The sequence below is a fragment of the Dipodomys spectabilis genome, unplaced genomic scaffold (genome assembly GCF_019054845.1).
Source record: "Dipodomys spectabilis isolate Male_0828 unplaced genomic scaffold, ASM1905484v1 ptg000461l, whole genome shotgun sequence".
Classification (NCBI taxonomy): domain Eukaryota; kingdom Metazoa; phylum Chordata; class Mammalia; order Rodentia; family Heteromyidae; genus Dipodomys; species Dipodomys spectabilis.
This window is the reverse complement of record NW_024871138.1, coordinates 90,981-114,014: the sequence shown is the minus strand read 5'-3', so window position 1 is coordinate 114,014 and position 23,034 is coordinate 90,981. Positions and strand designations below refer to the sequence as shown.

Genomic DNA, 23,034 nt, shown 5'->3' with positions numbered 1-23,034 from the left:
GGGCTGGGAAGGTGGCTCAGTGGTAGAGTGCTTGCCTTGCATGCTCGAGGCCCTGGGTTCGATTCCTCAGCACCACATAAGCAAAAAGCCGGAAGTGGTGCTGTGGCTCAAGTGGTAGAGCGCTAGCCTTGAGCTGAAGAGCTGAGGGACAGCGCCCAGGCCCAGAGTTCAGGGCCCATGACCGGACCCAAAAAAAAAAAACACACACAGTATGGCCAGCCCCTCCTGGTCACCACTCCCGGTGCAGGAGCAGGCAGATGGCACAAGACTCACACTTGGCCAGTGACAGTGCAAATCATTTATGCTGTTGTTTTCTGCTATGGCGGAGTCAGAGGGCTACTTTGGCTACAAAGCTCGGGCTCCGGTCCGGTACACGGCTGCCCTTGGGCCTCAGTAGCAACAAGGCACAGAAGTGGGTCCTGCTCAGGTGAGCACTAGGAGTGGAGCAGGAGGTGCTCCCCTCCCCTGGGCACAGGGACCTCCTGAGGGGCAGACTGGACATGCACCTGGGACCTTAAGGGCACCATCCACTGCGGTACAGTCCCTGCTCTCCAGAACTGAGAACCATTCTTTTCCTTCCTCACCCAACACCTTCCATCTGTTCTAGGAGGGGCCGCACAGGCGCCAGTTCCCATGATTCTCCGGGTGCCTCCAGGGCTGGCCGCCCCCCCAGGGTGGGGTTGGTGCAGGAGCAGGAGGAAGGGAACCAGTGCCTGAGCGGGGGCGGGGTGCCTCTCCGCCATGGCCCCTCCCGTGAGGTGAGAGGCTAGTAGTAAGGAGGGCACGGAGATTGGGCGCTGCCCAGTGGTCCAGGGAGACAACAGGGAGGCAGTCTGGCCTTGACCCCTGGCTGTAGGCAAGACTGTGGAGGGCCAGGAGGACAGGTGTGCTGGAGGAGGCCCGGGGTGCCCTCCCACCAACCACCCCACACGTCTAGTAAGGCCACAGCTCCCGAGGAGGCTGTCATGCTGTCCGGAGGGAGGGGCCGGCAGGGCGGCAGCGGGGAGTGGACGGCTCCCTGTGCTCCAGCTGACGCCACCTAGGCCGCACTGAGGTACCTCAGCCGGGAGAAGCGGTCCTTGATGGCCCGGTCGCTCTCTGACCCGCCCTCACCCAGGCGGACCACTCTGCTGCCGGGGACCAGGTCTTGCACCTTGTGCTTGGCCACGGAGACCAGGCCAGGCTCATGGGAGCTTGCAGGGCCTGTCAGGAGCACATAGGCAGCATGGCGATTCGGCTCAAACAGGACCACTGTGGGGGACACGGGAACAGCACCTCTCAGTACCGGCCAGCGCAGAGCTGGGGTGGGGAGCAGCCCCAGGCCTGCGGCTGATGCTGTACTCACCGTCAAAGGCAACAACGTTGGCAGACACATTGGCCAGCTCCAGCAGGACACTGGGCAGGGTGGGGTGGAACATGTACAGGCTGTGCCGGGCATCTCGGGGCTCCTGGGGTGGGGACCAGCAACAGGCCTCACTCCTGCTATTCCTGTCCAAGCCAGACCTGGGTCCCAGCCTCGCCCTGGGCAGTGTTCAGGTCACCCCCCATGGATGGCGCTGTCAAAGCGACCACGCCTAGAGCTCTGTGTCAACCTGGTCCAGCCTAGGGGCTCACAAACAGGTAACTTCCTCTCCATACCTACCTGCAACTCCCTCTTCCCCCAACCTGGGCCTGGTTCTGGTCTTCCTGGTATCCATTAGTGCCTGCCCTAACACAGGCCTTCAGAGTCTCTCGAGCTCCCTCTCACATGCCCCAAGAAGACTTCCTCAGGACACACACCCCCTCCCGCCCCCCATCCTGCACTGGCCCAGTCACGGACAGCCTCCAGGAGGGCCCTGGCCTGGGCTCTGTCCCTGGCTTCTGCAATGATGTTGATAGGATCCCCATACCATCACACTGGTGCCAATCAACTCATGGAGGCCCCAGAAGAAGAAGGCTGAGCGGTGGTCTGTGGTCAGCAGGCTGACAGATGGCGGGGTGCCGGGGAAGCTTGGGAGAGCCTGGCTCCATAGGACAGCCCCAGTGCTGAGGTCCAGAAACAGCATCTGGGGAAGGAGGAGACGCTGAGAGACCATCTGTCAGCCCCAGCGTGTGCCAGCAACACTGCAGGCAGCCATGCTCCGAGGACAGCCAGAACCTCCTCACCGCTTCCGAAGGCAGCACTACCAGGGCCAGAATCCTGTCTTCTTTCACAAAGTTTGTCCTTAGACAAGTTAGACTCTAGAGAAAGCCCAGCCCACCTGTCTGTCAATGCCGGTTCCGTTTTCAATGACCACAGCGAGGGTGTCTGGTTTGTAGTGGCCGAGGATGGGTTTTCTAGAAAGAGAGAGAACAAGAGGTCACAAGGGGTCTCCGTAAGGAGTTCTAAGATAAGGGCAATTCCTGGGACAGGTACGACACTCAGTCTTCTGTGGCTTCATCTAGACAGGCTGGGGCTGCCACATCCAGCCCCAGGACAAGGAGCTGGCCCCCAGACCCGGAGGCCAAGGACAGGTGAGATTCTGCCGGTGGAGGTGCCATCTGCTGTGCCAGCGGGCCCGTGGGCTGGGGACTCTGGAGAGGCTGACCCATGTGTGGTCTGCAACCACTGCCCAGCTCTGGAGAAAAACTCTGTACCTCAGGATCCGGGCTCCACTGACGGTCCACCTGGGGGTCAGCTCCTGCCCATCCAGCAGCACGCAGGCCTCGGAAGTCACAAGGAGCACGTCCTGACCAGCGTTCCCTTGGACATTCATCAGGTGGCGGACTTCTCCAGAGCTGGGTGAGGACAGTGGGAGAAAAGTGCTCAGGGACTTTGGGATAAGCCTCGGCGGCAGAGTGGCTTCCTGTGGGGCCCAACGCCACAGCCTTCCCTCCCCGTCCCTATCCTGAGAGCTGGCAGGGGGATGAGGACGGGAGTCCTGTCAGCACTCCCGCCCCTTTGCGCTACCTGGCTTTTATCTACCCACTTCCTGTGGCTGGAGGCGCCGTGGCCTACATCCAGCAAGGCCCAGTGCCTGCTTGGCTGCCCCATGTCCATACAGATCATACCTGACTGAGGCCCATGGCCTGTAGGACGGAGCTCTCTGTGTCAGACCAACCTGTGCAGAAGCCTCCTGTGTTCAGAGGTATTGAGCATGTTCTCCCAGAGGGGGTCATTCGTAAACGGGCCGTCTCTCCCGGTCACCTTCTCATAAAGACCCTTCACGGAGCAGCCACAGAGAAAGCTCACTATTCAAAACACACAAGAGCTAACGTCATCAGTTGTTCCCACTTCCAGGCTCACGCAGTGCCACATGCACCCCGGACCGCCAGTGTGTGTCGACTCTCAACACAGGCAAGGAGCTATGTGGCGCTGGCTCACACTTGTCACCCTAGCTGATCAAGAGGCTGAGACCTGAGGATTTTAGTTCAAAGCCAACCCAGGCAAAAAAGTCTATATCCAACTGACAAACAACAACAACAAAGCAGGACGTAAAGGTGTGGCTCCCGTAGTAGAGCACCAGTCCTGAGCAAGAATGGCAAGTAAGAGTGGGGGCCCTGAGCACTGACAGAATAAACACACAGAACAGAACAGCAGGAGTAGCCTCCCTCAGAAACAGTTTTCTCCCAAGTGCCTGTTAGGTAAGAACAGCACCACTTGACAACACATATAGGGCTCGATACATTTACACATAAACAGACCAAGTATACTTAGGGGAAGTGTGCAAAGCACGACCCTTCTGAATAACTAATTTACCGTTTATTAAAATGAATACCAGGAAATGGAAACATAGCTTAGGAGGTGGGCAAAGTGTGTGTGTGGGGACACACTGTCTGTGTAAATTATGTAAAAAATTAACTATGTAACCAGGGCAAGAAAAAAGAGGGAGGGAACAAAGGAAGGGGTGACACTAACCAAGAGGCATTATACTCACAATTGGAACCCCTCTGTACAACTACTTAAAAAAAAAAAGACCCGCATGGCTTTGATTATTATTATTATTTTTTGGTCGGTTGTGGGGCCTGAACTCTGGGCCTGGGCACTGTCCCTCAGCTCTTCAGCTCAAGGCTAGCACTCTACCACTTGAGCCACAGCGCCACTTCCGGTTTTTTTTCTTTTTGCTTATGTGGTGCTGAGGAATCGAACCCAGGGCCTCAGGCATGCAAGGCAAGTGCTCTACCACTGAGCCACCTTCCCAGCCCCCCACATGGCTTTGAGAGAAAAGTCTGTCCCAGGTGTGTGGCAGATGACGTACCGCAGGGCAGGAGGATGTAGTGTGCACCTGTCCAGGTGATGTGGAGAAGGGCCCCATGGTCTCCATTCACATCAAGGGCACCTCTGTGGCCAATCTGGTGCCCGGTGTTGAGTGAATAGATGTCTCCGCTGACCTGCAGTGATAAAGGGCAGCAGGGGAGAGATAGACCTGGATCCACAGTGGGGAGAGGGGCATTTTAGGAGCTGTCGAAAAAAGGCATCCAATTCTCTTGGTTTTGGGGGCAAGAATGCCTTGAAATAAGAGCGAGTGACTGGGAGCATCTGTGTTGCATACCCTGCTTAGGAGGTAAAGGGAGGCCCTGGGCTAAATCCCGCCCTACTTTCTGGGAGGGCTCACAGCTGCCTCTAGGGACGGGCAGTCCAGTGTACTGTCTGTACAGAGCCCCAGCTGAATGTCCAGACAAGTGGTCAGACACAAATCATCTCTGGGAGGAAGCGGATGGGCCTGGGCCACCTGGGAGGAGAGCCGTGCTGATCCTCACCTTCTTCCCTTCCTGGGTGAGGAGCAGTAGGTCTGGAACAGCATCGCCATCCACATCAGGCACTTGGAGCAGAGGGCTCAGGACGGAGGTGTTCTCGCTGAGGTTGCTGGGGTGGCTCCACAGGGTGTTCCCTGGAACCAGGCACATCACCATTGCTTGTGGCCCTGAATCCTGTGGCAACTGCATGGCAGATCCACCCACAAGCATGCTGCACGCTCAGAAACAGGGTCATTAGCAAGCACAGCTAACGGTCTTCATTGAGGAAAGACAGATACAATACGCCCGAGTGAAAAGCGACTGAGTGCCCACAAGAAAATGGTAGCTGCTAGTCTCTCCTTATTTCGTGTCTGAGTTTCCTATTAGCAGGTCCTGAGCAAGGTCTGTTACAGGAGACTTGGCCAATGACTGCCTGCCTACTCAGGGGACAGGACTTGACCCTGCCAGGGCTAGAAACCCCCAGGAACCTGCCTTGGTTCCAGACACAGGTACATCCTTTAGCTTCAGGAAGGGGAATGCCCCAAAAAGGGCCTAGGGCTGGGAATGTGGGTTCGATTCCTCAGTACCACATACACAGAAAAAGCTGGAAGTGGCGCTGTGGCTCAAGTGGTAGAGTGTTAGCCTTGAGCTGAAGAGCTGAGGGACAGCACCCAGGCCCAGAGTTCAGGCCCCATGACTGACAAAAAAGAAAAAAAAAAGTCTCACGGCCTTTCCTGCCTGAGCTGGCTTCAAACCATGATCCTCGGATCTCAGCCTAGGATTGTAGGTGTGAGCCACCCAGCCGAGACTTTGGTCTGGATGCGTAGATCAGTGATAGAGTACTTGCTAGCATGGATCCCAGCACCACACACACTTGGGCTAATACATATGTAAGCAAAACAACAGCATGTAAGGGAAATACCAAAATCTATAAATCGAGGCACAGAATGCCTTATGGCTCTGGGCCATCTCCAAGTTACTTCTCACGATGCTTTCTTCCCCTGGTGCTCACATACGGCCTGTTAAGGTTCAGCCAACTTGAGCCCCAGAGTACAAGCACCAACAGGGCCAGATTAGCCATTACGCATCTCCTCTTCACTTGTTTGCCCATGTGGGTGATGCCGATGGCCTCATGTAACTGAAACATGCAAACTGGGCATCGTAAGACACGAGTGTGACATGCCAAGCAGCTGGAGGACCTGAGGTGTGTGAATTCCCAGTAGTCACACCTGGAAGTCTCCCCAGTAAGAACATCTTCCTTGGCAGCATACCTGTGAATAGGTCAACTGCAATGAGAGAACCAGGTCTTCCTACAAAGATGCAGGTAGAAGACGCCTCATTGTTTGATGGCTGCAGCACAGCACACTCCACCAGGGCCACGTCTTGGGCCACAGGCCTCTCCCAGAGGATCTCACCATTGGCCCCAGACACAGCAGCCACAAAGGCACAGGGGGTGGAAAAGCCTAGAAGGAAAACCGCAGTGGCCGGTCAGGCTGGCCTAGCCACACTGTCAGCTCTTGTCCTCACTGACCCTGCCTGGGCCAGCACCCACTTCCCTAATCCTCACCTACCTGGGGTAGTGATGGCCTTGGCCCCGTGGGGTGGGGAGGGGAGCCGGCCATCTCACCTCTGCCAGACCCAAATACCATAGAAGGGAGGGGGACCCTTCCCACAGAGAGTCCCTTGTTCAGATAAAGTAAAAATTACCTTCACCAGCACAGGATCTGGTGAAATTGTTACTGCTGTTGGTGTTTTTATAAAGGAAGAGAACATCTTGAATCCTGTCCCTGTTTATGTCCTCCATGGTCAGAAAGTCGTAGATGACTGAAAAAAAAAAATCCAGAGTGTTGCCGAGGGTATGACTGTCTGCGGGGAAGGCCATGCACCACGCACTTTTGTTCTGGAGTCTGTTGTGCATTGAAACCTGTCACCCAACAAAAGCAGCATATTCCTCACTAGGAAGATACATTTTCCAAAGTTTCTCTTCAGAAGTGCAGCAAATCTTCATGAGGATGAAAATGGGAACATCTTCCTTTCTGTGTGCACGTACATGTGTGTGTGCATAACAGAATCTTGCTCTGTAGGCCAGGCTGGTTGTGAACTCAAGATCCTCATCTCCATTGCCTAAGTGCACTACCAAGGAACAAGACAGACATTCTGGTACCATGAAAAGGTCTTTTGTACACCTTTTGTTAAGGAGAGAGTCCTAGGCCTAAGTGCTTGCTGCTTCCTTTCACCAAAAAGACTTAAATGACCACCTTCTGAGATCAGACAAGATCAGGCATATTGACGCTGGTATGGCTATAGATTAAGATCTTGACTCAAAAATAAAAAAAGGGGGCTGGGAAGGTGGCTCAGTGGTAGAGCGCTTGCCTTGCATGCCTGAGGCCCTGGGTTCGATTCCTCAGCACCACATAAGCAAAAAGAAAAAAGCCGGAAGTGGCGCTGTGGCTCAAGTGGTAGAGCGCTAGCCTTGAGCTGAAGAGCTGAGGGACAGCGCCCAGGCCCAGAGTTCAGGCCCCACGACCGGACCCAAAAAAAAAAGAAAACTAGAAGTGGTGCTGTGGCTCACCTTGAGCTGAAGGACAGTGTCCAGGCAGAGTTCAAGCCCCACAACTGATCCCCCCAACCCCTCCCCACCCCGCCGCCAAAAAAGGGTAAGATAACCCATGACATAGAAGAAAGTATTTACAAATCATATGTAGGACAGGGATCACTCTTTGTGTGTGTGTGTGTGTGTGTGTGTGTGTGTGAGGGAGGGGTGGAGCTCGAACTCTGGGCCTGGGTGCTGTCCCTGAGCTCTTTAGCACAAGGCAAGTGCTCTACCACTTGAGTCATGGTGCCACTTCCAACCCAGAATATCTTAAGGCTATCCTAAACAGCAAATTCAGCTATTCAGTTGAAAACTATGTAAAGGATTTGATAAACATTTCTCCTAAGAAGAGATGCAAAGGCCCAGTAGGACATAAAAAGATGTTCATCATCACTAGTAATTAGGGAAATGAAAAAACCTTAAGATATCTTTTCAGACCCATTATGACTCTGTACTCAGGAAAACAAAAACAAAAGCAGAAAACAAATGTTGTTCTGGGAACTCTTGTGCATTGCTGGTGAGAATGTAAAAAGGTGCAACACCGTAAAGAATGTCTGGCAGCTTCTTAGAAGAGTTAATTAGCATGTGTTCCAGACGCTGCGTTCCTTTGGTTCTTATCTGCCAAAATTCAAAGCAAGGATTCATATGACTTGTGTATAGCAGCGTTATCCACAATGGCCCCAAAGTAGAAACTGTCATGTACATTAATGGATGGATGGATAAGCAAAATGTGGGGGCAGATGGCCCTTTGTGTGACTCCACAGATTCAATCAATTTTTATTTAAAATATTCAGAAAAAGGAAAACAGAGCTAGACATGGTAGCTCATCCTTATAATCCCAGATTTTGAGGTCATGCCAGGCAAAAGTTAGTAAGACCCTATTAAAAATCAGCTGGAAGCTGGGCACCAGTGGCTTCTGCTTTATAATCCTACTACACAGAAGGCTAAGCTCTAGGGATCAAAGAACTAGCCTAGGCAGACAAATCTCTGAGACTCTTATGTCCAATTCACTGGAAAAAGCTGAAAATGGAGGTGTGGTTTAAGTGGTAGAGCCAAAATTAGAGTTCAAGACCCTGAGTTCAAGCCCCAGTAGTGAAAAAAAAAAAAAAAAGCTGGTCATAGGGGTACATGCCTATAATCCTTGCTACTAAGAAGGCCAGAGGTAAGAAGATTGCAGTCTGAGGTAGTTCTGGGCAAAGTCAGCAAGAGTAAAAGCAAAATGGGGAAGGGGAAATATTAGCTCAATTAGTAGAGTACTTGCTCTACTAGTAGTAACAAGCACGAGGCCCTAAGTTTAATTCTTAGTACTGTCCTGTAAAAAAGATTCTCAACTATTGATCTAATGCTTTTCATCCCAGGAACCCAGCATTGGTTCAACAAATGTAAAATCAACTAATACTCCATGTGACAGAATACCACATACCTGTAGACATACAAAAGGCATCTGACAAAATCCAATACCCTTTAATGATAAGAACAATCTCTCTGAACTAATAGTGAAGTCATATTTAATGTTGAAAGATCCATAACCTGCAGCCAGGTCATCTTAGCTACTCAGGAGGCTGAGGTCTGAGGATCCCAGTTCAAAGCCTACCCAGACAGGAAAGTCTGTGAGACTCTTATCTCCAATCAATCACAAAAAGTCAGAAATGGAGCTCTGGCTCAAGTGGTAGAGTACTAGCCTTGAGCACAAAAGCTCAAGGACAGCATCCAAGCCCTCAGTGCAAGTCCTAGAACCAGCACACATAGAAAAAAGAGAATATTCTGATATACATTTAATAAAAGATGAGCAAGATGTACACTAAACACCATCAAGCATTATGAACACTAAAAGTCTAGATAAAAGCCAAGTGTGAAGGCACATGCTTGCTGGTTGAGGCAGGGATAGGTCAGAAATTGGGAGGACTATAATTCAAGGCTAGCCTGGACAAAAAATAGTAAGACCCCATTCCAATAGGGCAAGCATGGCGGTGTGTGCTTGTAACTCTAGCTACTGGCAGGCACAGAGAGGAGATGGCAAGCCGGTCGCTGGTGGCTCATGCCTGCAACCCTAATACTCAGGAGGCTGAAGACTGAGGTTCAAAGCCAGCTCAGGCCAGAAGTGGTGCTGTGCTCAAGTGGTAGAGCGCTGCCTTGAGCACAGAGAGGCTCCAGGACAGAGCCCAGACCCTGAGTTCAAGCCCCAGGACCAGCTTACCCCACCAGAAAAGGGAAAGTGTACAAAGATCTGAAACCTCTTACACTCACCATCAGCTTGACTGGGAACATGCTGTTTCCCAGGAGACCAAGTAAGGCCAATTCAATTGCTTTTCTTTCACAAGCACTGATTTTGGGGAAGAGAAAGGAAGGTGCACTTTGGTGCAGTTTTATATTGGCCAGAGCACATCAACGTAACTGCTGCATGTTTTTCACATGTTACACGGCCATCTCTAAATCCTTAGCCATTTGATTTCTTTCATTGAAATGTGAGCAACAGGCCACTTGTGCTGATTTACCCAACCAAGCAGTACTTCCATTGTACTCAGGCTGCTCCACAGTTCCCTAAGGACTGGGGGTGTGTGGCTTAATACTCTGTACTGCCCCCCCAAATCAACAGCTCTCTTTATAAATCCCAGAATGCCTTGGATACATAGTCACCAGTGACTGAGTGATGAAGTACTGCCTGTCAGACAGATCCTGCTGCCCAGGAGAGTGCTTGGAAGCTGGCAAGAGGAGAGACCCTTTGAGGCTCACCGGCAGCGTTGTAATCAATCCTCCACATCTGAAGTGATGCTGGACATGGGATAAGGAATGAGACCACAAACACTACAGAAAGGCAGATAAACAAGGAGAGGAAGAAGGCCACTGCCCGGCAGCGCGAGAGCCTGGACTGCAGAGGCTTGCTTTTCAAATGGTCTTCATTTTTCAACTGATTTTTCAGATTTTCTTGTGATTTTCTGCCTTCATTCTTCAAGGGGTGGTTCTCAGCTTCTAAATCCTTATTGTCCGTCATCCTGTGCATATTCCAAGCATGAACTAATGATCACTGCATCAATAAAACAAGAGGTGGTTAAGGCCAGCTGCCCCACTGCACAAAGCAGCTCTGAACCATCAGCCCCTCAGACAAAAGCTCTATCAGCGGGGCATGGTGGTGTATTCAAGAGCTGAAAGAAGGATTATGAATTTGAGGCCAGACTTGGTAAAGTTAGTATAACCATACCTCAAATCCAAAATAAAGACAAAGGATTGAAAATACATAGTTCAAATGGTACAGTGTTTACCTAACTACCAAGAAGCCTTGTATTCAGTGACTAAATACCACAAGGAAAATAAAACACTATGTAAATGTGTAGGATGGCAGAATCAACAGATTCTATTTAGGGTCTCTAAGGAACGCAGAAGGAAAGGCAAACCAGTTGTGCAGAGCCAGCAGGAAATACTCTACACCTAGCACACTGGTGTTTCCTGCCGGCTTCATCTACATGTGGTAGTTGCAGCTGACTGCAACTCACACATTAATCATTAACTAAGTCATGCCTGCATCTGCTGGGCACATCTGGCCAGCTTCTCCGCAAAAGGCTACCCAAGTAAGAGTTTGGTAAAACCTACATTCTCACACATGGACTTGACGATCAAGGAATCTTAGTTGAAGATGGGTTCTGAGGTCAAGCTTACCTTTAGCCTGTGTGACCTGGGACTGGGATTTAATTTGTCTTTACCTCTATTTCCTTATCAGTAAAAGGGATACAACATCTACTTTTAAGGATTAAATTAGCATGCATATAAACCACTTACAACAGAATCTAACATACTCTGACACTAGCTTTTCTTACTAATGGTAAAAAAAAAATAAAAGGGGCTGGGAAGGTGGCTCAGTGGTAGAGGGCTTGCCTTGCATGCCTGAGGCCCTGGGTTCGATTCCTCAGCACCACATAAGCAAAAAGAAAAAAGCCGGAAGTGGCGCTGTGGCTCAAGTGGTAGAGCGCTAGCCTTGAGCTGAAGAGCTGAGGGACGGCGCCCAGGCCCAGAGTTCAGGCCCCACGACCGGACCCAAAAAAAAATAAATAAATAAAATAAAAATAAAAGACAAATGACAAACGAAAGTATGTTTAAGCAGCCACGGCATGCAGGAGGAAGGTGGTCAGCCACGTGGGACACATACTCTATCCTGGCCCAGGGCCCGCTTGCCACTGGACTGTGGGTGGCTATGGGAGAGAAAATCAAATAGGAAACAGTGCGTGTGTGTGCGTGTGTGTGTGTGTGCGTGTGTGTGTGTGTGCGCGCGCACATGCACTGCTTTACAAGGGTCTCTCGAACTCACAATCCTCGTATGTGTTGGGGTGACATGCATGCATCACATGGTACATGTCTTTTATCACAATTAAAAATAAACCAGTGTGTACTCTCGAATGCTGAGGCATGAGTTTTAATTACTTGAAGGTTGGGAAAGGTGATCCTATCCAAGGTGATGAAGTGAACACAGGAAAATCAAACAATGAGTCATACCAGGAGCCTCATTAAGCCAGCCCTGAAATGGGAATGGCAAGGTGTGGCAGAGGAGATCTGGACCAGGGGACCAGGGGAAAGGCCAGCAGCTACCAGATCTGAAAGTCCAGGGGAAAGGGCCAGGGCTTGGAGGACAAGAGAGCTCTTTAATCAGCAAATCTAGCTACCCCATGTGCAAAGAAGGGACACTTCAAACAGTTAAAGCATCGATGAGAGCTGAATGAGAAGCCAGAAAGCCATCTGTGAACCACCATTACCTAATAGGCTCTCTGGGCCTTGGCTATCTCCAACTGCCACCATTCAGCGTATCTACAGGCAGAAAGGCAACCGCCCTTCAATTTCACGCACTATGCAAGAACACTGTTCCCCCTCCACCCGCTCAGCCCATTCCCCAGCCTTACCTGGAGCACGTCAGCAGGAGCTCCTGACCAGCTGCTGGCACATCTCGTCACTCGGCAGGGACGGGGATCTGTGTCTTCATACGCCCAGGGGATCTATGGGATCAGAAAGCCATTGGCAAACACACCTCAAGCTGCCAGTGAACGAATACGTCAGGTTGTGCCACAGCCGTGCTGCTTCTCAGCCTCGGCTCTACGCTGGGACAACGCCACATCCCAGACTAACTCAAGAGCCCCTCCGTGGGGGCTGGAGGCCCAGGTGCCATCACAGCTCTCCTGGTGACTCCCAGGAGTAGGTGGGTGGAGTCTGCCCTTGTATTTCATGCCTCATCAGCCCTCAGGGATGACTACAGTTCTGGCTTCCAAACCGGTCAGCCTGAAGGGAAACACAGCAGAGGGAGGACAGGCCACCCCCCCCTTTTTTTTTTGATACGTGGGTTCTGGGGCTACCACTAAGGGTCTGGGCCCTTGAGATTTTGTGCTCAAGGCTACTGTCCTACCACTTGAGTCACAGTTCTACTTCCATACTTTTAGTGGTTAACTGAAGGTAAGTGTCTCATTGACCTTGCTGTCCAGGCTGGCTTTGAACCTGGATCCTCAGATCTCCTCAGATCTCAGCCTGGTAAGTAGCTAGAATTGTAGTGAAGCCGCTGGTAGTGTGCAGCACAGAAGCCCCCCCTTTTTTTGTCGGTCATGGGGCTTGAACTCTGGGCCTGGGTGCTGGGAGAAAAGGAAGAGTGAAACCCCAAGTAGAATCACAGGCTCAAATCAAATCAAATGTCATTTACACCAAAAACATACGAAACAGACGGGCGGTAAGGCTGATTCCTCCCTCATGAAACATGACAGTAAACTGCAACTAGCTTTTCATTTCTCCAAAACACCATCTGAGCTAGACATTTTTTTTTCTTTAAATTTTTTATTGTGATTAGTGGTTACATAATTTCCCAAATTTCACATACATTCTAACTTTCATGGGGCAAATTGTCTATCACGGTCTATAATATTTATGAGTTCTATGAGCTTCAGTTATCTCTTCCACATTGGGTGGTATGTACATTTCTTTTGTTTTGCATAGCATCAGCTGTTCCCTCTTTCCCACTTGTTCCCTCCCTCCCATCGCTGCCATTGTGTTGCTTAGTTCATTTTGGTCCAGTGCAGCTGATGGGTCCCGCTGTTGTATATTTTTCCTGATTTGCTCTAGTTCTGTGTCATCCTCCTGGTTTCCCTCCAGTGTGCACTTATATACCATACATGTGATCAGCAGCATGGGGTTATTTAGTAGTGATTTGACCAGATGAGTGGAAGTCCTTTGTTTCTTAAGTCTTGTTAATTTTGTCGTATCACCTAACATTTTGGATTTAACATCCACTTATCAGGGAGACCATGTGCCATTTGTCTCTTTGCTCGTGGCTTACCTCGCTCAACGTGAGTTCTTCTAGCTGAGCTGGATTTCTAAGAGCAAACCCCTGTGAGGGCTATAGGACAGGTAAGGCAGTACTGTAAGACAGGCAAAGAAGCTGGGCATTGGTGGCTCACATCTGTCCTCCTAGCTACTCAGGAGGCTGAGATCTGAGAATTGTGATTAGAAGCCAGTGATGGCAGAACTTATCTTCATTTAACAAGCAAAAAGCTGGAAGTAGAGCTGTGACTCAGGTGGTAGAGAACCAACCTGGAGTGAAAAAAAAAAAAAAGGCCAAACCAATCATGAGGCCCTGCCCTGAGTTTAAGCCAGAAAAAAAAAGAAAGGCAAGCGGTGAGAACTCAACGTGCCCAGGACTGAAGAAAACGCTTTGCAGTCCAGGATGGGAGCGTGAGGCGTGCTGCGCAGAGCCCTGCTATCTCCACGGGCAGGTCTGCATCTTAACTGTGGTGCTGTCCTCACAGAATCTACCTGAGCTGAAGGGCTGTAGGTGAGACTCAGGCCTGCACAGCCCATGTGAACACTGGAGGCTGGGGGAGTAAGGCTGGCCAGCTCCTGCCTCTTACATGTGAACACTGGAGGCTGGAGGAGTAAGGCCGGCCCAGCTCCTGCGTCTTACATGTGAACACTGGAGGCTGGAGGAGTAAGGCCGGCCCAGCTCCTGCCTCTTACATGTGAACACTGGAGGCTGGAGGAGTAAGGCCGGCCCAGCTCCTGCGTCTTACATGTGAACACTGGAGGCTGGAGGAGTAAGGCCGGCCCGGCTCCTGCGTCTTACATGTGAACACTGGAGGCTGGGGGAGTAAGGCCGGCCTGGCTCCTGCCTCTTACATGAGACGTTACCATCCAGGGACAGAGAAGTTGCAAGTAGCTCTCTACTACTTTTGCAGCATCTTTTCATCCAAACAACACTTACAGTAAAAGAAAGTACAGAAAACCTTTAACAAGGGGAAATGAGGTTAGCGGTTCACACCAAGTTCAAGAGGAAGAACCAATCTCCCCACAGGCAGCTCTGGTCAATTCTTCAAAGCCATCTGGTTCCAAACAGAAGAATTCTTTGTTTTGTTTTGTTTTGTGTATTTGGGGGAGAAAATCAGTAATAGTGGAGTTTTGTGGTAACTTGAAGACATACTGAAAGTGGCCAGACCCCTAAAATGCTCTATTTCAAGATAATTACTGGGTTCCTGAAAACTACTCTTTACAATGATGTCCCTTTCTTGGGGGGCGGGGGGAGGAGGGGGGAGAGGATGGGGGGGAGGAGGGGGGAGAGGACGGGGGGGGAGGGGATGAAGGGAGATACAGCATAACTCATTTTTTTTTTTTTGGTCGGTCGTGGGGCTTGAACTCTGGGCCTGGGCGCTGTCCCTCAGCTCTTCAGCTCAAGGCGAGTGCTCTACCACTTGAGCTACAGCTCCACTTCCAGTTTTCTGGTGGTTTATTGGAGATAGGAGTCTCACGGTCTCTCCTGCCCAGGCTGGCTTTGAACCGCGATCCTCAGATCTCAGCCTCCTGAGTAGCTAGGATTACAGGCATGAGCCACCAGCGCCCGGCAGCATAACTCATTTATAATGGTACCCTCCCTTTCTTGAGGGGGCATGGGAATGAGGGGGAAGGGGATGAGGGGGAAATACAGCATAACTCATTTATAATGGGACCCTAAACAGTGCAAAGCAAATGCCAGAGTACACCAAGGCTCACTCAGGCCACACCACATGGTGGTGACTTCTATCCCAAAAGGACAATACTATTACTGTTAGGCATCCTCCAAGGTCAAAGTGGGGTGCATGAGGACTTAACTCAGAAGAGGAAAGGCTTGGGAAATTAAATAGATGATCATAAATCCCCTAAGGCTTACAGGATGCCAAGGTTAAGACTTTCTTCCTAGAAACTCGACTCAGCTAGTAGAGCATAGGGCAGTTACAAAGGTCTCAAGATCAGCACGGCCACAGCTAGCCATTTCACTTTCACTAAGCTTGCAGCCGGCGCTGGTGGCTCATACCGTAACCCAGCTACTCAGAAGGCTGAGATTTGAGAATCACGGTTCAAAGCCAACCTAGGCAGGAAAGTCTGTGAGACTCTTATCTCCAATGAACCACCAGAAAACTGGATGTGGTGCTGTGGCTCAAAGTGCAGAGTGCTACCCTTGAGCAAAAAAGAGCTCAGGGGACAGCACTCAGGTCCTGAGTGTAAGCCCCATAATGAACCCCCCAAAAAAGACAGGTTTAAGGAATTTGCTCATTCATTATGTTTTACACCTCAAATCTTAGCTATTTGGGAGTCAGAGACAGGAGGATCAAGAGTTTGAGGCCAGCCTTAACCACTTGGTTTGACCCAGAGCAAGACCTTGTGTCCAAAACAAACAACAACAACAAAAAAACCCCAAGAGCACTGGAGATGTGTCTTACCTACTCCCAAGAGCACTTAGGGGGGAAAAAATTAGCTCATCGATGCAAAGAAAGTATTAACATTCTCCAAGTACTAGACAACGCTTCAGGTGGCCCAAGCTACATCCCAGCTCCGTTATGGTAAAAACTGTGATGTGAAGGGTGATTTCTATGTATAGTTTTTTTTTTACTACAGACCTATAGGGAAACCACTGGGTCACTGCTCAGTTCAAGGCTACCAGCACTGGCACACCTGTCCTTCAGGGAGCTCACAGGTTAAGTGTGCAGAGGAACAATAAAATTGTGCAACTCAATAAAATTATGGACCTCAATAAAAGGTACCTCCCTTTTCTCCAAGGGTTCTGAGAATAGTTACTGAAGTAGAGAGAACAGATAGTAAAATCCTCATTCTAATTGTTTTATAGAAAAAGGATAAAACCCCCAGGAGGGCAGAATGAAAACTGTCAGAACAAATAACTAGTAATTCCAAAGGTATCTTGGAAGTAGAGGTTCTTTTCTGAACTACAGAAATTTGGTGAAAGAAGTATTTGTGTTTCGCAGTGCTAGGGGTAAACCATTTCGGGCAAGCTCCCTCCCACACCCCCGTCCCTGGTTCTGAGACCGGGTCTCCCGGTGTGTGCAGCCCCGACAGTCCCCCAACCTGCCACCCTCTTGCCTCTGCTCTTGAGTGCTGGGATCACAGGCTTACACAACCACATCTGGCTAAAAACTACTTTTGCAGAAAGTATCACTTCAGGCTGCTTTAATAGTAAATCTTCTCTCCGTTATTAAATTCTTGTTTTTTGGTTTTAAAAATCTTAAAAATTATAACATTCCTTTGAGCTAATTTATGTTTGTAAAACTCAAGGCCAGCCTGGCCTATATAGCAAGTTCAAGGCCACCTTTGGCTCCATGGTGAGTGAGACTTTGAGCAATAGTAAGTGGTCTGGGCCACTGCCAGTGCTGATCCATGCATTGACAGCAGCTGAACACCAGATGCTTGAGACACCCACAGTAACCAAGTAGGATATTTCAGCTTAGCAAGCAGATATCAGACAGTAACAACTACAGTGTTCAGTTGTTTGCAGTGAATAACTATTTCTGGCCTTCACCAAAAATAATCTCAATACAAAAAAGAAGCCCACAATAATTTTTCAAATGAGAACAAATTTTAAGGTCATGGCTCTCTAGAGCCAAAAGTATCACAGTACATACAGTCAGCACAAAAAAACCTCAACACAGTTCCTTTCCTTTACGTAACTGAGACTTTTTTCTTTTTTTATCAGTTCTGGGGCTTGAACTCAGAGCCTGGGTACTGTCCCTGGCTTCTTTTGTTCAAGGCTAGCATATTACTACTTGAGCCACAGCGCCACTTCCAGCTCTTTCTGTGTATGTGGTACTGAGGAATCAAACCCAGGGCTTCAAGCATGCTAGATATGCACTCTACTGCTAAACCACATTCCCAGGCCTGTAACTGAGACTTTTAAAGTAACCAAGGATGGCATCTCCTCAATATAAGCTGGGAATGAACACTGACTGGCATCCAGACGAGCAGCTATTATCCAAAACAAATTTTATAATTTGTCCATGAATAAGTTTCTTTCCTGAATCTAGGCAGATATCACTTATTGTGATGCTCACACTATCAATGAGTCCTTACATTAGACAGCGGAGGAAAAATCTCTTAAGAAGATAAAGTATAACTCTGACTTGACCACTTTTTTTGGTAGTATTACTATTTGAATTAAGGACTCTGCCACTTAAGGCATATCTCTAGCTCCTTTCCGTTTTTCATATGGGGTCTCCAATTTCTGACTGGGTCAGATACGGATCTCCTAGTTATACTGTTCCATAGTTGGGATTATAGACACATCACCATGCCAGGCTTGTTTATTTAAATGGAGTCTGGATAAATTTTTGCCAGCCTGGGCTTGGTCTTGATCCTCTGAGTGTCTGCCTCCTAAGTAGCTGGGATTTTAGGTGTGTACTATCACACTTGGTCTTTTTTCTCTTTGCGCCACTGGTACCTGGCTCCAGCCTTTGTTGTTGTTGTTGCTGGTTGTGGGGCTTGAACTCTGGGCTTTGTACTTTGCTCAACTTTGTTGCTCATGGCTGGAGCCTTACTACTTAAGCCTTTTTTTTTTTTTTTTTTTTTTGTCAGTCGTGGAGCTTGAACTCTGGGCCTGGGCACTGTCCCTCAGCTCTTCAGCTCAAGGCAACCACTCTACCACTTGAGCCACAGCGCCACTTCTGGCTTTTTCTGTTTATGTGGTGCTGAGGAATTGGACCCAGGGCCTCATGCATGCAAGGCAAGCACTCTACCACTGAGCCACCTTCCCAGCCGCTACTTAAGTCATTTTGCACCATGCCTCCCCCTTGTTTTTTTTTTTTTTTGTCGGTCATGGGGCTTGAACTCTGTGCCTGAGCACTGTCCCTCAGCTCTTCAGCTCAAGGCGAGTGCTCTACCACTTGGGCCACAGCGCCACTTCTGGTTTTCTGGTAGTTTATTAGATAAGAGTGTCATAGCTTTTCCTGCTCGGGCTGGCTTTGAACTGCAATCCTCAGATCTCAGCCTCCTGAATAGCTAGGATTACAGGCGTGAACCACTGGCGCCCGGCACCTCCACCTTTTTTTAAACATCTTGATCATCTAACTTTCATGAAGGATTTTACAAATAAGAATAAGTTTGTGAGTTCTGAATAGAAACCAATTTTGAATAAATGTGAAACATCTAACAGGTCCTGTAGGTTCTAACCCATCTATCTCTTCTACCCAGTCCCTCCTTCCATAGCCATTTTTTTTTTTTTTTGGGTCCGGTTGTGGGGCCTGAACTCTGGGCCTGGGCGCTGTCCCTCAGGTCTTCAGCTCAAGGCTAGCGCTCTACTACTTGAGCCACAGCGCCACTTCTGGCTCTTTTCTTTTTGCTTATGTGGTGCTGAGGAATCGAGCCCAGGGCCTCATGCATGCAAGGCAAGCGCTCTACCACTGAGCCACCTTCCCAGCCCCATAGCCATTGTTTTAAGTCATATTGCTAAACCTTCTTACTAGGATTTCTGGAGCCTTCTCCAATCTTCCAAAAATATCTCCTGGTCATGTTACTGCCTTGTTTACAATTCTGGAATGAGTCAGCCCCACTTCAGAACCAAGCCAACACCTAGGTTAATTCTGGGTCTTATGATCCTAGCATCACAGCTCCTGTCTGCCTCTCCAGAGGCACCCTCTCCAGGCCCAGGCTCACCCCAGGCCTCAGGTCTCAGTCCCGCTACCTCCCCCCCCACCCCATACTGCTGTTCTGCACTCTCCACTTCACTTGGCTTCCTTTCTCTACTTGCTCCTGTCTGCAAAGCCCACTCATGGGCTGGGAAGGTGGCTTAGTGGTAAAGTGCTTGCCTAGCTAGCAAGTATGATACCCTGGCTTTGATTCCTCAGTCCCACATACACAAAAAAGCTGGAAGTAGCACTGTGGCTCAAGTTGTAGAGCACTAGGCTTGAGCAAAAGCAACTTGAGCAAAAGCCAACTCATGCCTGATGTCCACTTCCCCTGATGTCTTATGTTCTTCACACGCTGCCCTAGACTCACCGAGTCTGGTGAGACCTACCCCCAGCCTGTGAGGAACTTAAGAACAGACACTTTTCTTTTTCTTGTAGGTTGTGGGGCTTGAACTCTGGGACTAGGCCCTGTCCCTGAGCTTTTACACTCAAGGCTAGACAGAGCTCTATCACTTTGAGCCACAACGCCACTTCCAGTTTTCTAGTGGTTAATTGGAGATAAGAGTCTCCTGGACCTCCTGCCCAGGCTGGCTTTTAACTATGAACTTCACATCTTAGCCTCCTAAGTAGTTAGGATTACAGGAGGGAGCCACCAGTGCCCAGCCAGGCACTTCTTTTTGCCTTTCCTCCTCAAGGACTAAGCATAGTCACCCTGGCAGAAAATAAACATAAGATTCACATGTCTGAATAAATATCCAAATTCTTGATATGGTCCACTGAATGACTTCTTTTGGAAGTCATTTACTAATGTGTTCACTTAAAAAAAAAAATCCACATGCCAGGTGCGGGTGGCTCACGCCTGTCATCCTAGCTACTCAGGAGGCTGAGATCTGAGGATCTCGGTTCAAAGCCAGGCCGGGCAGGAAGTCTGTGAGAATCTTATCTCTAATAAAGCATTAGAAAACCGGAAGTGGTGCTGTGGCTCAAGTGGTAGAGCGCTCGCCTTGAGCTGAAGACCTGAGGGACAGCACCCAGGCCCAGAGTTCAAGCCCCACAACCGACCAGAACAAAAAGGACATAGTTCAACTGTCTCTATCTGACACCCATGCCTTCTCTCTAGCGAAGAGCACCTTGATTTTCTTTGGGGAAATCTGGTTTCCCACTGGCTCGGGCCGTCAGGGGAAGGCCCTTCCCCAGGCCCCGCTATTTATAATCAGACTCACAGGAACCCTAAATTGACATTAGGCCCAGGGCTTCGGGGGGATGACAGGAGCGGAGCACTCTCCTCCCACAGGGTAGAAATTGCTTTTATCGAGTAACAGCAGGAGCAGAACGTCAGAGGTCCAACCGGGGTCACAAAGGGAGGCCGGTGTCCGCGCACAGGCCGCGCCCAGAGGGAGGGAGGACGGGCGCGGGCGGGCGGGGACGGCGGGACCGCGACGGCGGCGCGGGTCCCAGCGGCGGCGACCGCGGTGACCTCTGACCTGGCACATCAGTAGCCCCCCCAGGCACGGAAAGCGGCTGAGCCCTAGACGACGCCCCACCGTGCCCGGCCCGGCCCCACCCCGCCCGCGGGCCCAGCTGCTCCCTGACTTTCCCTCCGTCCTACGGACCTGCTCCCAGGGTCCCTCAGGCGCGCGGGGCCCGCGCCGCAGCCCGCACGCCCGCAGCGGGCCACGCGGGCCCCCAGCGCCCCCGGCCGCGCCCGCCCCGCGGTCCGAGCGGCCTCGCTCACCGCGCCGACCCGCAGGCCTCGCGGGACGCCGCCCGCGCCGCCCGGCACGCACGCCGGACCCCGCCCGGCCCGCGCGGGGCGCCGGCGATTACCTCAGCAGGCTCCGGACGGGCTCCCACGCGCCTGTGAGATGGGGGTGCGGCACCGCCGGCTCCTCCTCAAATAGCTACGGCGGAAGCGGCTCAGCTGCAGCCCGGGAGCCAGCGATCCACGGCCCAGGGACCCGGGAGCAGAGACCGCGCGAGCGCGGCGGCCTACAGCCGCAGGCCACGCCCCTCCCGCCCGGGCCGCGCCCCTCCCGCCCGGGCCACGCCCCTCCCGCCCGGGCCGCGCCCCTCCCCCTGGGCCACGCCCCTCCCGCCCGAGCCGCGCCGCTCCCGCCCGGGCCGCGCCCCTCCCGCCCGGGCCGCGCCCCTCCCGCCCGGGCCACGCCCCTCCCGCCCGGGAGACGCCCCTCCCCCTGGGCCACGCCCCTCCCACCTGAGCCGCGCGGCTCCGGCGGCCCGCCTCCGCCACGGGCCCGCCCCCTCCCAGGTTAGCCGAGCCCCTCGGGTGGCCCCGCCTCCGCCCCAGGCCACGCCTCCTCCAGCCTCAGCTGTGTCCCTCCCTCCCATGAGGACCCGGCTCTTGCCAGGTTCCGCCTTCCTTATGTCACTTCTGGCCTGCGTGGTCTGAGCGGTTCCGCCCGTCAGCTGACGTAAGTTCCGGAGCAGCCCGGGTTGGGCTTGCGGCTCCGGCGGAGCCGCGGGAGCAGCGCCTTCGGCGGCCTCAGCCGCGCGCGCTCCGGCGGTCCCCTCTCCGGCCCCGCCCGCGTCCCAGGCTGTCCTCGGCGGCGGCCGGCCTCGCTCTGGCTGATCCTCTGTTCCAGGCTGCGCATCGCTCCCAGCACGTCAGTTCTTTATTTTTTGTGGGTCGTGGGCCCGATCGCGGCTGGGCGCTGTCCTCAGCTCTTCAGCTCAAGGTGAGCGCTCTACCATGGAGCCACTGCGCCACCTCCGCGTTCCTGGTGGTCTTCTAGTGGTTCATTGGAGATAAGAGTCTCCTGAGGGCTGGGCAGGAGGCTCAGGGGTAGAGCGCTTGCCTTGCATGCCTGAGGCTCTGGGTTCGATTCCTCAGCACCGCATAAGCAGAAAAAGCAAGAAGTGGCGCTGTGGCTCCAGTGAAGAGCTGAGGGACAGCGCCCAGGCCCAGAGTTGAGCCTCCATCCTCAGATCTCAGCCTCCGGAATAGCTAGGGTGCCCGGCGGGAGCCACCGGCGCCTGGCTTCAGGCACTTTTCACTCATGGTGTCTCCTCACAGAATGTTGGTCTGTGCTTTAAGGGTTGCTTTTCATTTGTTTTTGTGCAGGTTCTAGGACTTGAACTTAGGGCCTTGTCCCTGTCCCTGAACTCTTTTTGGCTGAAGTGGGAAATGGGAAAGCACTTACAACTGCTTGAGCCACAGCACCATTTCCGTTTTTTTAGTGGTTTGTTGGAAATGAGTCTCACGGACTTTCCTACCTGGGCTGGCATTGAACCTGCTGCTCTACTATTTGAGCCATGTTTTCACTTCTGGCTTTTTTTTTTTTTTTTGCCTGAGTACTGTCCCTGAGGCTCTCTGTGCTCAAGTTTAGTGCTCTACCACTTGAGCCACAGGGCCACTTCTGTTTCTTTCTTTTTTTTTTGTAGGTCGTGGGGCTTGAACTCTGGGCCTGGGCACTGTCCCTCAGCTCTTCAGGTCAAGGCAAGCGCTCTACCACTTGAGCCACAGCGCCACTTGTGGTTTTCTGGTGGTTTATTGGAGATGAGAGTCTCACGGACTTTCCTGCCCAGGCTGGCTTTGAACCGCGATCCTCAGATCTCAGCCTCCTGAGTAGCTAGGATTACAGGCATGAGCCACCAGCGCCCAGCTACTTCTGTTTCTTTTCTCTTCGATTCTGAGGAATGGAAGCCAGGGCTTTATGCATGCTAGATAAGCACTCGACCACAAAGCCACATTCCTACTCTCCTGTCATTTTACTGGTTAATTGCAATTAGAAGTCTCAGAGTTATCTGCCTGAGCTGGCTTTGAACCTGATCCGCAAATCTTAATTTTCTGAGTAGCCAGGATTAAAGATGTGAGACACTACTGCC

At 51.4% G+C, this 23,034-nt stretch overlaps 1 protein-coding gene across 1 annotated transcript; it reads right to left on the bottom strand.

The window, feature by feature from the left end:
- Window positions 1-283: 283 nt before the first annotated feature.
- On the bottom strand, window positions 284-21,183 carry Fam234a (family with sequence similarity 234 member A). The gene is made up of 13 exons (XM_042668601.1): window positions 21,016-21,183; window positions 12,175-12,267; window positions 10,022-10,313; window positions 6,403-6,519; window positions 5,967-6,158; window positions 4,720-4,850; window positions 4,218-4,350; window positions 3,081-3,210; window positions 2,617-2,757; window positions 2,241-2,316; window positions 1,890-2,045; window positions 1,346-1,448; window positions 284-1,251 (listed from the first exon to the last, which is right to left on the bottom strand). Exons 3-13 carry the CDS (start codon window positions 10,287-10,289, stop codon window positions 1,040-1,042), a joined length of 1,659 nt encoding a protein of 552 aa, XP_042524535.1. The 5' UTR covers window positions 10,290-10,313; window positions 12,175-12,267; window positions 21,016-21,183; the 3' UTR covers window positions 284-1,039.
- Window positions 21,184-23,034: the final 1,851 nt, after the last annotated feature.

Coding starts and splice junctions, on each gene's coding strand:
- Fam234a (XM_042668601.1), bottom strand. CDS start 10,289: ATGCACAGGATGACGGACAATAAGGATTTAGAAGCTGAGAACCACCCC. Junction 4,851..5,966: donor TGCAGTTGACCTATTCACAG/GTATGCTGCCAA, acceptor GCCTGGTTCCAG/GGAACACCCTGTGGAGCCAC. Junction 2,317..2,616: donor AGTGGAGCCCGGATCCTGAG/GTACAGAGTTTT, acceptor CTCTCTTTCTAG/AAAACCCATCCTCGGCCACT.